Source organism: Plecotus auritus (genome assembly GCF_963455305.1).
Source record: "Plecotus auritus genome assembly, chromosome: 8".
NCBI lineage: Eukaryota > Metazoa > Chordata > Mammalia > Chiroptera > Vespertilionidae > Plecotus > Plecotus auritus.
In genome coordinates this window covers 159344180-159358106 of record NC_137782.1, presented here as the reverse complement: position 1 = coordinate 159358106, position 13927 = coordinate 159344180, and the positions used below count along the sequence as shown (strand labels likewise).

General features: G+C 44.9%; 1 protein-coding gene across 4 annotated transcripts in view; it reads left to right on the top strand.

The window, feature by feature from the left end:
• Positions 1-13927, top strand: part of LTBP1 (latent transforming growth factor beta binding protein 1) — a gene marked incomplete at its 5' end in the record, with an annotated part of 356935 nt that overhangs the window by 117705 nt on the left and 225303 nt on the right. For all 4 annotated transcript variants that reach the window (XM_080684179.1, XM_080684177.1, XM_080684178.1 and 1 more), the window contains one exon: positions 6090-6259. In XM_080684179.1, coding sequence (XP_080540305.1) covers positions 6090-6259 — 170 coding nt within the window. The remainder of the gene's footprint in view (positions 1-6089; positions 6260-13927) is intronic.

Sequence of the window (13927 nt, the reverse complement as noted above, 5' to 3'; positions counted from 1 at the left end):
AGGGAGGGGCACTAAGGGGCTTGGGTCAGTAGCTTTTTGTCAGAACAGAGTATTTCAATATTTTAATGACTAGTGTGACTGTAATGCTATATAACAACCAAATATCCAACTCTGGCTTTCTATCTTTTTTATTTCTTACTTAGAATTTTACAGGCAAATTTGGAGGAATGGGAGATATATAGGTGCCCCCCAAAAGCCATAGGAACCAGAGGTCCTACAGATTCCATTTAAAAAAAGTTTTTAAAAATTGTTATTTCGAGAGAGAGGAAAGGAGAGTGACAGGGAGATAGAAACATCAATGAGAGAGGAACATCATTGATTGGCTGCCGTCTGCACACCCCACACTGGGGATCCAGCCGCAACCTGGGCATGTGCCCTGACCGGGAATCGAACCGGTGACCTCTTGGTTCCTGGGTCGATGCTCATTTTTAATCTAATTTTTCTCTCAAATATTTTAGTTTATCCTTTAAAAGAATTTTTGAGAAATGCTTTGACAAATCTGATCTGATCTTCACTAGTGATAGGTAAGCTTTTTATTTTTTTTCTGGTCTAATGGAAATAACAGTGAATGATGAAATTAGAGGAAAAGGTGGACACCAACTGTTAAAGGAGGACATGTGGGAGTGGGTTGGATGGTAATTACAGTTAGTATAGGTCTTTGTGGACTGAGTGATGGGGCAGTTTCCTCTACTTGACCTCTGCCAGCCCACTATGTATGGCTTGACTTCTTTCTGGGTGAGCCTGTCAGGCAGAGTGGCTTTAGTCTCTGTGTCTGTGTGTCTTTATGAGCCTGTGTGTTTATACCCTTGCGTTGGGGCAGAGGGAAGATGAGATGGAGGAGGGGAAGCGCAGTTCTGTGGGGCTTCGTATTTATAATGTGTGTTACCTGCAGAGTAGTTTGCTGTAGGAAGACTTAGGTGCCATTACACTGGTAGTTTCTTACTGCTCATGTCCTTAAGTTAGTGATGGCTGAGGGCTGTTACTCAAGTTCTAGACCCAGTACAGCTCGATCTTCTCTGTTTGTTCATTTCCTTTCTGTTATGTGTAGGGAAAAGGAGCTCGTATGAACATATGCTTTCAGCTCATTTCTTGCTGTCTCTCACTTCCTTGATTGAGAGGGGAGAGAAGAGGGGACCTCAACTAGAAGGAAGACCCCGCTGTCTCACCTACCTGGCTGTGGTGGGAGCACGAAGTGGTTGTAGCAGCCCCAAGGTCTCCTGGGATGCTGGACGGTCCTTTTCTAAACAGGAGTGAGCCTGTCCTTCTCTCAGCAGGTGCCAGCAGCACAGGGACAGGGTGACAGCATTGCTGGGGTGCCAGTTGCCCCTGAGATGAGATGGAGGGCTTCCCATTGTCCCCAGGTTAACAGAATAGACTTGTGGTTCTTATCAACCCTACCAGATGTATCCAGCTGTTTCACTTTCTACTTCATCCTAACGAAACACACTTAAAGTTCAAAACAACACTTACATCATTGAAACAAAAGTGTTTACAATGTGAAGGTTTTTAGTAATTTCAGTCATTAATCTAATGACAAAGGGAGGGGAGTGCTCTTCGTGGCATTGAGTCTGGGAAAACCCAGGCCCAGGATGGATTTTCCTGAGACTTAAGGATTGAAAGTGACAGATCTAGAGATCAAGATGGCAGTAGAGGAGGTGGATGTTACACTCAACTCCTCTCATGTCCAAACTGGAATTACAACTAAAATATAGAGCAATCAAACTGACCTGCCAACTGAAGACTAGCTGAAGATAAGTCTTACAACCAAGGAATTACAGAAGAAGCCACATTGAGACTGGTAGGAGGGGCGGAGATAAAAAGAGCTGGCACCGCTCTCATGGCAGGGATTCCAGAGAGAGATCTCAGCTCTGGGGGTTCTCCCTGAGAATCATGGAGTCTCAACTGCAAGCCCAGAGCACCAGAGCCAGGAAGTGTCGCCCACATAACATCTGGCTGTGAAAATCAGTGGGGATTCTATCTACTGGGGAGAGACTGAGTCTGCTAGAGACAGGCACCCTCAAAGATGGCCAACACACAAAATCTCATTCACAGTCTCTTATCCTGGGCTCCAGCAGAGGGAGGGTAGAGTGGACTAGAATTGTTAGAAGAGAGACTGGAGTTTGTAGCTCCGGGGAGAAAACTGAGGGGACAACCACCGTGAGCACCCCCCTCCATAGGGCATGAGCTTGGAGAAATACAATAGCTCCATCCTCTGGACTCCCTGCTGCCCCATCCTGTGGAGCTCACACCCTGCTGAGGAGTCAGCGCCTGGGTCAGGGTGTAGAGGTCTGGGCAGTCTCAGGGGTCGTCAGTTACTGAGTTTATGTGGCTTTGGGGCAGCGGCTGTTCCCTCCCCTTTCCTATAAACCTGATCGGCACCTCCCTCTCAAGGGAGATCTGCTAGCTCTACTCTGCAGGCTCCTGGTGGCCCCACCTTCCCCACTCCCTTCTCCACTTCCGTCCTGCAGAATCTGGGACAGAATGAGTTGTGTAGCTCTAAGATGGGGGCCAATCTCTCCCCTCCCCCGCATTGAATGGAAGGGAGAGGAAGAAACAGAGAAAGAAACATCAATGTGAGAGACACACCTCAATTGATTGCCTCTCACATGCACCCGACTGGAGCAGGGATCAAGCTTGCTAACTGGGGATCGAGGTACGTGCCCTTGACTGGAATTGAACTCACAGCCCTTCAGTCCATGGGCCGATGCTTTAACCACTGAGAAAAACGGCTAGAGCACGGGGGCCATTTTTACCTTGCATGCCCGAGCAGTGCAGCGCCTGCCTTCACACGGCCAAATCTTGGTCTCTTTGGGTCTGATAAACTCTGCTGGCTTCACCCTGACAACTCCCTGAGACCAGCGGGTGGTAGTTAGACCTGGAATGCCCTGGGACATTTGCTGAGTGGCCTCAGACCCCGCACTGACGATGAGTTTGAACCTGTTATCTATCTGGTGAACACCACTTGCCCCTACGTAGTGACTCACTGAGAACCTACTTCATGCAACTCTAGTGCCACCAGAGGCTCTTGCAGTGATTGAGCCTAACAGGCAGTCAGCCTGTCGGACAGGTGGAGGCTGAAATTGGGGTGCCTTGGGACTTTTGCTGACCTGCTTCTGGGCCTGGTGCTGGTTAAAGCTGGCCTTGGTGTGCATCTTGGTCCTTCCTGCACTCCGAGGCCCAGCAGAGGCATCCACAAAACGGTAGATCGCTTTGTAGCTTCAAACAGGTTGCCCAGGGCCAGTCACAGGCAGCATCTGACATTGGCTGGCACCAGAGTCCATCCCAAGAGGCCCCAGAACCAACATACCCAGTGGCCAGCTTCAGACAACATCAGAGCAGGATCCAGTTAACTTCCCACATGGCATACTCAGTGGGAAATCTTGGCAGGCACCAGACCCTACTGAGGCAAATCCCGTTTCGTGTAGTTAGCACCTGCACAACAGCTTGTACACTGAGGTATGGGCCTATCCCCACAGTTAGCTACACATGAATAGGCCTGTAGAGATCAAGACTCAGTTACAACAGGAGGGTCCACATTAACCCACAGAAGGGACATTTCTGGAGCACCCATCTTAGGTGATTAAGGAGGCTATGCCACTGGGTCCCACACAACACCTGCTATATAAGGCCACTCTACCAAGACTAGAAGTCAGAGCAGAAACAAACACAAAAAGACAACCCAAATGGGGAGACAAACATCTCCCAAATGAAGAAATAGGAGCAAGCTCCAGAAAAATAGGTAAATGAAATGGAGGCAAGTAACTTACCAGATATAGAGTTAAAAAAATGGTTATAAGGATGTTCAAGGAATTTCAGTGAGAACTTCAACAAAGAGATAGCAAGCATAAAAAAGGACAACAGGAAAAAAGAATACAGTATCTGAAATGAAGAATACAATAGAAGGAATAAATAGTAGCTTGGATGAAGCAGAGGATTGAACCAGTGATTTGGAAGACAAGGTAGAAGAAAACACCCAGAGCAGAAAAAATAAAGAGGAATTTAAAAAATGATGATAGTGTAAGGCACCTTCTACCCCAGCATGTGCCCCCTAACCAGGAATCAAACCGGCAACCTTTTGGTGCATGGGACAATGCCCCACCAAGAGAGCCACACTGGCCAGGACAGTATTGTTTCTTAATACCAAACCAGATCATAGAGGAGACTTCCTGAAAGCAATTTGAATGGCTATAGATGTTTAAGTAGCATTTATGATTTTTTTATTTATGAAAATGCTCCCAAAGTTTATGAACTGAACAGATTGCCAAGGATGCTATTTTATATTTAAAGTCCCTCTGCAAACTGTTGAAGAATAAAGAAATTCCTCAAAAAAAAGTGATAGATCTAGATCACTAGTTAATACAGAAGCACCCTCAATCCCAGCTTCTTTTTTTAAAAATTGATTGATTGATTTTAGAAAGAGAGAAGAAGGGAAAGAGAGAGAAACATATTGATTTGTTGTTCCATTTATTTATGTATTCATTCGTTTATCCATGGATGTACCTTGACAGGGGATAGAACCAGCAACCTTGACATATTGAGATGATGCTCTAACCAGCTGAGGGCCCCAGCTTCTTTTTCTTCCTCTATTTCTCATGGGTACCTTATCCCCCTAAATAGCTCATGTATCAGCCCCAACTGGAATAACTCAAGTAGACCGAGTTTATTTTGAACTCAGTTGCTGCTTTTGATGAGACACTGTGTGGTGGTGTTTTTGGCAGATGGACAATTCACCTTTCATACTGACCTGCTTTGGTGTCTTTTCTTCCTCCGGCTCAGAGCCCCTCATTTGGGGCAATCTTTAGAGTTTCGTGGTAACTTATCGGTGTGAGAATAGCTCAGTGAACCATTTTCCTCAATTAGAGTGTCATAGTTTGGAAAAATTTTGTTCAGTTTAGTTGACTTTAATGTGCCACAGTCAATAAAATTTAAGATTACACCAGAGAGCAGGCAGGTTTCCTTCCAAAGGCCCCGTCTGCTGCTAAAATGCTCTGCCCATACAATTTTAGTAGCAGTTCAGCCCTTTTCTGGAATCAGTTGGTATATCTTCTACATATTCTTCATTATTTATTAGTCTTACTTAGCTAATGATTTCAGTTCTGTCTCTCAGGGAATGACTAAAGCTGGGTGAAGCTTATTATTTTAAAGTATACGTTACATGCAGCAGAAGAGAACTGTCATAGAAAATAAAGGTTTGGGCCAGGAGGGTGAAAACACAGTAATTGTGTTCAGGCGTCCCCGGAGATCTTGACTCATATTGAAGAAATAATACAATTATGATTAGTCATTCTTATTATTCTTAGAAACTGGTAATTATAAAACATAGAATCTGAGTAGTACAGTTTTAATCATTATGAGAAACAGCATAAAATATTTAAATGTTAACTAGAATGAGTATCTGTTTTTCCTGTCTTCGTCATCACTTCTATTTCAAAAGATCATTTACATTTTTTTCAGTTTTGTGTGTTCCGATTGTTACAAGCATTTTTTCCCTTAGCCCTGTGTGGCAGAGTCTGTGGTTCAGACCAGGAAAGGGAGGCTCGCCGTGATTGCCTCGCTTGCCTTCTAGCGCCAGGAAGGGCCCCCTGTGTGTGGTACAGGTTCTCATTGTTTAGTTTCGCTGAGCTGCTCCCTCTTGGGATTTCTTACATAGCCCTTTTTCTGTATTTTATTCTGCCTTTATTCTCTTTCCATTTTCAACACTGCCTACTTATTTATCAGTTCACATAAAAGACGCCTTTTTGTATAGGTGCCTGACCATGCATGTCTTTTTATTCTGTACAAATGCCACGTGTTTTGCATGGAGGCTTCTGGTAGCTGTGCTCTGAATCCTCCCTTGGAATCCACCGGTGGTGGCCCGTTGGTCCTTAATCTTCTCAACTGGCCAGGCAGAGTCCCTGTGATGTGGGAGGTTTCCGAGGGTAAGCTGTTAATTCCTTGGATGCTGTAAAGGTCCAGCTACAGTATGTGAAGGAAAAATGGAGCCTGGGATGGAATTTATATTCCTGTCTAAGTTTAACTAACTTCTTATTCTTACTCGCCTTTCAAAATATCCATTATTTATTTCCTGTCCTCACTTTGTTTCTCCCCAGAGTGACACCCCTGTCCTCCCAGAACGTGGTGATTCATCACGGCCAGACCCAGGAATATGTGCTCAAGCCCAAGTACTTTGCAGCCCAGAAGGTGATCTCGGGAGAGCAGTCCACGGAAGGTTCGTTCCCTTTAAGATACGGGCCGGATCAAGTAGCTGCACCTTTTCAGTGTGAGTATCGTCCAGCCAGTCATCTCTCTAAGTTATAGTAGCCGAGTCTGAAAACACTTTGGTTTCGATGGCTTGAATGCGTCACAGTAGATAAAATTTTAAAATCACTTAAATAAACCCACATTGGTTCCTAAAACAACCAGACAGCAGCACTGTTTTCTTATTCAGAGGAAAGGCAGTTTTCTTGGCTGTCGGAAAAGAATCTGAAGTGGCCTGTAATTCCGTTCCTGCAAGAGGGTCCCATGTCTGAGACACATGTGTTCTAATTTTAGATGCAGTTATATGCCTGCCGTGTTTACATTGATAAAAAATTTAGGAAGCTGGCCAGGATGCGTTCCTCGTGAGATGTGTGACATGCCCCGCGTTATTCTCTGAGCACACCTACAGTGGGTATTGTCCTGTTTTGAGGTCCACGTTTTAGTGGATCATGCAGATGGTGTGGCAGGTTTCCCTCTGGATTTGTAAGGAGCCATTGTATCAGTGGCCAGCGTGGTGAATCTCGCACCATGTGGGGAGCTCAAGGACAAGCCCTGGCTGCGAGGGTGGGGAATGTGATGATTTGCGGTTTAGGTATTACAGAGTGTCTCCTGGCAGTATCTGGAGAAAACGTTCTGGAGTGAGGCGCAGACCATTCAAAGGCCGGGGCTGGACGTGCACACTCATTCCAGCAGCGTCCTGCTCGGTCTCCGTTGACGGATGGCCTGCGCCATCCGTTGTGAAAGAGAATGCCAGCCGTGAGGTGGGAAAGGACTACTTTTCACCACCCAGTGTCCCGTGAATAGCTGAGATAGAATTTGTACTACTGTTTGGCACTTCAGAGGTCTGTATCTGTGGATTTGATTCCCTGAGTCCATCCCACCTCCCCGAACTGGTCACTCATAAAAAGATGGATTCTTCCCTCAGAATTGGTCACTTAACAAAAAGGGTATCTAACATAAGGTTTGTACATCCTACTTTGCATCATGTTAGAAAATTCTGCTCAGTGATCTGAGGCTGGGACCCCACCCTGCACTTCCCCAGAGCAATCGTTTGATAAGGTTTATTGGGATGATGAAGAAAGCAAGCCCTGGGATTTTATTTTATTTTAATTAATTAATTAATTAATTAATTAATTAATTAATTATCAGTAGTAGTAGTAGTATGTTTTTATTGATTTCAGAAAGAGGAAGGGGTAGGGAGAGAAAGATAGAAACATCCATGAGAGAGAAATATCAGTTGGCTGCCTTCTGCACACCCTCTACTGGAGATCGAAGCTTGCAACCTGGGCATGTGCCCTGACTGGGAATCATACAGGTAAACTCCTGGTACATGGGAGGATGCTCAACCAACTGAGTCACACTGGCCGGCTTTAATATTATTTTTTAATCCTCACTTGAGGACATACTTAGAGAGAGGAAGGAGGGGAGAGAGAGAGAAAGAAAGAGAAAGAATATCAATGTGAGAGAGAAACATTGATTGATTGCCCTCCGTACATGCCCTGGCCAGGGATTGGACCCACAATGCTTGATGTGCCCTTACCGGGAATAGAACTGGCAACCTTTCGATGCACAGGACAACACTCAGCCAACTGAACCACTCTGGGCTGAAGCCCTGGGGATTTTAGAGAGGGAGGAATGGAGAAATCATGTAGCTTATCTCCTTGCCCTTCAGCCAAGACAACTTCCAAGGCATGTGCAACACAATAGATGTGTCCATCTTGTTTCTAAAGATCCTTTGACTTAAGTGCTTTGTTAATATCCCTGTTTTGTGTGTATAGTGTTTTTCTAATCTTAATTTAAAAAACAAAAAAGAGGCACTTCTTATTTCCTTGTGGTCTTATATAGATCACATATTTTTTAGAAGCTCTCCAAAATTAGAATGTGATGGGGAGAGTTTTTGAAAGCTAATGATCAGACTGATAAAGGAGAGAGTTTATAACTACATGAAGGTATGGGGAAAGGTGGTCTGAGAATCACTGGCTAGACTGTGGTTTTGGTTTGTTACTTAGGATTTGTTATTGGAAGAAAAATTCCCACTGTGTGTGTATGTATATATTTTAAACTCTCAAAGTTTTGTTCAACTGTCTTCTGAAAGATAAAATTATATTTTAGAAGGATGTGTAGGTAAGTTTCTTATCTGTGTGGCCCATAAATTCCCACCCATCCTGTTTCAATGTAGTTTCTCTATAGTTGGGAGCTGGTAAAGTAATTTAGACTAACACATGATCACAAAGATGGAGTTCTCTGTTCAACCCCTCCCCACCCCTCACAGTTGGCGGTTGTTCAATAAAAAGGCCCAGGAACTTGCAAATAGCCATATAGGAGGGCCAGGAAAGGAAACGGGGCTATTTTTTGCTGAGACCAGAACTCTACTGAGAACTGGAGGGCTAATGGGAAAGTTTTAAAAAGAGGTAGTTTGGCAGGACTATTAGGATACTAAAATAGCAAAATTGAGCCCCGTCGGCGTGGCTCAGTGGTTGAGTGTTGACCTATGAACCAGGCGGTCACGGTTCGATTCCAGGTCAGGGCACATGCCCAGGTTGCAGACTCCATTTCCAGTGTGGGACATGTAGGAGGCGGCCGATCAATGATTTTCTCTCACCATTGACGTTTCTATCTCTCCCTCTCCCTTTCTCTGTGAATAAAAAATAAAATAAAATAAAGTAGAAAAATTGAGTAAGAAGAATAGAAATATTAATACTAGAAAGAAGTTATGAGTGACAGTAAAGATCAAAAAGTATTGTGCCCCCACATCTAACTCCACATCTACCTTTGCATGAGATAAAAAGGAACTCCCAAGGAAACCGTCCGTGTAACAGAAGGGAAGATTGAGAGAAGTCTAGGAAGTGCAGAAACTTTTCTTTTTTTTTAAATATATTTTTATTGATTTTTTACAGAGAGGAAGGGAGAGGGATAGATAGTCAGAAACATCGATGAGAGAGAAACATCGATCAGCTGCCTCTTGCACACCTCCTACAGGGGATGTGCCCGCAACCAAGGTACATGCCCTCGACCGGAATCGAACCTGGGACCTTTCAGTCCGCAGGCTGACGCTCTTCCACTGAGCCAAACCGGTTTTGGCAAAGTGCAGAAACTTTGTCTTCTTTCTCATCTTCATAGAACAGATCAAATGCAAACAGACGAGCTCCTTTTACTGAAGGATATGAAGGTCCAACAATAGGAGTCGATAATTCTGACTCTTTGGAAAAATGGGAGTATTATGATCCGGTGGGCATGATGAATCTTGGGATGGAACTGAGGGTCTGGGGTGTCCTCACAGTCTACTGTCATTACTTGGAGAAGCTCTGGGGACTAGAGAAAACATTTTGATTGGCAAAGAAACAAGCGTTGTGTTCCCCATTTAAGTGGGATAAAAAACATGGTCTATACTGGCAGGGGTCCTCAAACTACGGCCCGTGGGCCACATGTGGCCCGTCGAGGACATTTATCCGGCCCGCCAGGTGCTGCTGCCTGTCCTGTTTATCAGCTGACTTGTCCTGGGCCCGCAGTGCGCATAGGAATTTGTTCATAGTTTTTTTTTAAACTATAGTCCGGCCCTCCAACGGTCTGAGGGATAGTGAACTGGCCCCCTGTTTAAAAAGTTTGAGGACCCCTGGTACAGTAATGACCTGTTGGTCAGTATAATATTGGTATATTACCTTGCGAGCAGCAATAATGATGTATTCCTTGGGCTGTAAGCATTGTGTGACTTAATCAACTCATAATAGGAGGAGGCAGCAGCACTCCAAGCCCAAGTGAATAAGGATTTGCTGTTGACACCATCTAGGGGTCCTCAAACTATGGCCTGTGGGCCACATGCAGCCCACCGAGGACATTTATCCGGCCCGCCGGGTGCCGCTGCCTGTCCTGCTTAGCAGCCGACTTGTCCCGGGCCCGCAGTGCGCATAGGAATTAGTTCATAGTTTTTTTAATAACTATAGTCCGGCCCTCCAATGGTCTGAGGGACAGTGAACTGGCCCCCTGTTTAAAAAGTTTGAGGACCCCTGCTAGGCAAAAGGAGAATTGGTCAGAAGAAACAGGAAAAGGATGAGGATGGGGGATGATGGGTTCAGTAAAGCAAAATGTGTTAAGTGAAGTGCTAACTCTAACACTCGGCAGATAAAACAAGCTGGATAGGGAGACACAAGCTATCAAGTGGCTGGTGACATGTTCTCTGTTGTGAGGAGTAAACGTCACTGGAATTGCCCAGAGTTTGGATGACATCACTCACCGTCCCTGTCCCACGTGTGCTTTTCCTCTTTCGATCCTGTGTAGTCACCAGCCTTCTGCGGCACTTCCTGGGTAACTTGGCATCCTGGGTTGGGTGTTCTCTGGATATCTCTAGTGATGATAACAGTGCTGTGCTTTAGTCATTGGTCTTAACAGAATTTAATTGCCATGAGTATCATCTAGAGCAGGGGTCCACACTTTTTCTTAAAGGACCTGGTAGGAAATACTTCAGGCTTCATGAGCCAACACAAAACGTGAAGATGTTTTATGTAGGTACTTATGTGACTATTTAAAATGTAACCATGTAAGACTGTAAAAACGATTCTTAGCTGGCAGGTTTTAAAAAAACCAGGCAGCTGGCTGGACTTGGCCCATGGGTTGTAGTTTGCCAACTGCTGACCTAGAGATTTACAGTCTCTCAGTCTACTGAAAATATCTAGGTTTTGGATCTGATCGGTGCCTGGAACATGACAATTGAGCCATAACAACTGTTCTTTGTTGTCACAGCAGCCCGCCTTCCTCACTTTGAAAAGTCTCAGATATATCTCCACTTAGTTTGCAGGCCGCCAGAAAAGTGTATAGCGGAGTTATTTATAATCATCAAAAAGCAAGAACCGCCCAAATGCCCATCAACTGATCATGGATGGACAAAATGTGGTATATTGTATAATTGGCTCTTCAGCCATAAAAAGGAATGAAGTGCCAATACCTGCCACAATGTGAATGAACCTTGGAAGCATATATACTCAGGGAATCTAGACACAAAAGAATCCAGATCCAGAGGCAAATTATATGCAACGTCCATGCAGAAAAGAAGTCCTAAGGATGGCGTGGGGTAGAGGGGTCTTCTTTGTCCAGTATCTTCCTTGATGACTTGCAGGAAAGAACTGAGGACGTAAGCCAAATTCTGTTGTGCTTGGTTTAGTATTTTCAACACAGAGGAAGAAGAGAGGTTGAAATGACATGATAACATTTGAAAGGCAACTCTTATAAAAACAGTCCATTGAGATTATTAGAATACCATATGCTCAGGAGCAAACTCAAATAACTCACGCGTAAAGAGATTAGTTTGGCACAACCCTCTAGAAAAAGACCTTGAGGGTAATAAGTATCCACATCGGACTATCTGCTATCGTAGTAAAAATACCGCGGAATGCTTGATAATGTTAAAACCAGAAAATTATATTTCTGTTATAGACTGCGGTGGAAGGACATTTTTATCATGAGGGTTGTAAGTCCTGGAGAACTTACTAAGGTTGAGTGTAGAGTTATTTATAAAGGAGATCCTTAGGATAAGCAGAAATATCCATGTAACTAACATGGTTCCCTAGACAGCTGGGTTACAGGTGAGACCGAGTCCCAGAGCTAAAAGATTGGGGACTCTCTGATTTAAATCCTCACCTGCTTCATCTCTTTTTATCTGATCACTTTCGTATTTGTAAATATCTAGAAATTTACCCTTTTCTAAATGGGATTTCTCATTGCTAATTCCAGTTGTTTTCCTGTCAAGATGGACTTGGCTTTTAAATAGGTTATCTATATTTTGAAGTCATCGTCCAGAATGTTAAGTTCTTTCAATTCAACAAAGCTGGAATTTTAAATTTCAGAAAAAGCAGATGTCCTCTTCTATACACTACCTTCCTTTTAAAACAGATAAGAGTCAGCCTCTTAAAAGACGATGCCAGTTTGCCTCCTGCTGTGCTGAGACATGATGAGATATGAAGAGATTGAGGGCTGGCATTGCAAACATATGGTCCTGTGAAATTATAAAAAGGAGTAGGCACCAGCCCGCTTTTTATTTGTACGTGAAGTGTTAAACGTCATCTTTCTGTCTCACTAAGCAGCCATAGTGGTGCAGGAATCACGTACACAGACCCCATTAGGCTGCTTCTGACAGCCGAAAACCTTGTCCTGCCCGCACTGGGACCACAGGTGACATTTTAGCCCCGGAGGCAATGGTCTGTGCTGACCTCTCCCAGTCCTTGCAGTAGGCCAGTCAGCTCCACTTCCACCCAGTGACCAGTCCTGGGGCTCCTCCATTTGAAGATGGAACAGCTGGTCTCAGGTCTGACAAGGAGGCTTGCTGCCCAAGTCCCGGCTTCCATTTCTGGCCTGGCCACAGTCCATGGTCCCAGATCTGGACCCTTTAGGCACTAGGCCCCTTACCCCCCTTCACATTTGAATGATGCTGTGGTTGAATGTGCTAGTTTGAGCCTCAGGCTGCGTTCACACAGACATCAGGAAGCATAAGACATGAAAGATCTCAGGGTTTCATGTGACAAATGGTGTATTTCCCTTTGAAAAAAAAAGGAAGTCCATGTGTCTGGTGTAAAGGTTTTCTGTGGTTACATATTGGTACAGCAAAGAGTTACTGGTACAACTGTCTGTCTTCTTGGATGCCCTGCTGAGGGAAGTGAGTGGTTCTGCACAGGGTTAGAGGAGACATCCAAGAGGTTTGCGTTGGCAAAACACATCTGAAGGTTAGGAGATACAGGCAGCATTTGGCCTGGACGGACAGTTCTGCTCATGCCTGCCACTTCCAGGGGTGGACAGACATTGATTAAAGGCTCTGGGTTCTCAATGCCAGTTACAGAATCTCCACAGGGAAGGTGTCTGTGGTGCATGCTGACCATCCACCATGGGTTAGAGGTTGCCGCAGAGCGTGGAAGGCCAAATGCATCCTCAACTGACCCTGTGCAAAACCTTGGAGTGGCAACTGGATAAAGGCAAACGGAGCTGTAATTAGTAAAGATGAGGACAACTGGGGCCAGATTCTTATGCGAAGGATGGATTGCCATAGGGAGCTCTTCAGAGAGGAAACGGTTTGAAAACGGTGGTGAGGAAGAGTCCGGTTCTAAGAACCACCTCGCCTCATTGGGATGTTGAAAGCTGGGCTCTGAGTGATAGGACAGATCATGCGAAGAAAGAAAAAGTGTGCTGGCGACTGCAATCCTGTGAGTTGCCCTCTCTGATAATTTATTTAAAAAACTAAATTTTTATTGATTTCAGAGAGAAAGGGAGAGGGAGAGAGAGATAGAAACATCAATGATGAGAGACAATCATTGATTGACTGCCTCCTGCATGCCCCCTACTGGGGATCGAGCCCGAAACCCAGGCATGTGCCCTGACCGGGAATGGAACTGTCATTGGAACCGCCATTGAGCCACACCGGCCGGACTCTGATCATTTCTGATTGGTTGGGAGCCCCATTGGGGCAAAGCTTTGCAGATGGACAAAGTGGAGGAGAGAGTTCCGTAGACACACCTCCTGCAGCTCTGGAAGCCCTCCCTACATGGACACGACCTTTGGCATCTGGGGTGCGAACAAATGTGTCTTCGGGATTGGCCCTAGCCAACCCAGGTCCTAAATGGCAGTGGAAGTTGTACCCAGCCAACAACAGTCTTACAAGAAGCTGACGACAACTAACAAGGAAGTGACTTAGCATTTAAGAGGAATACCA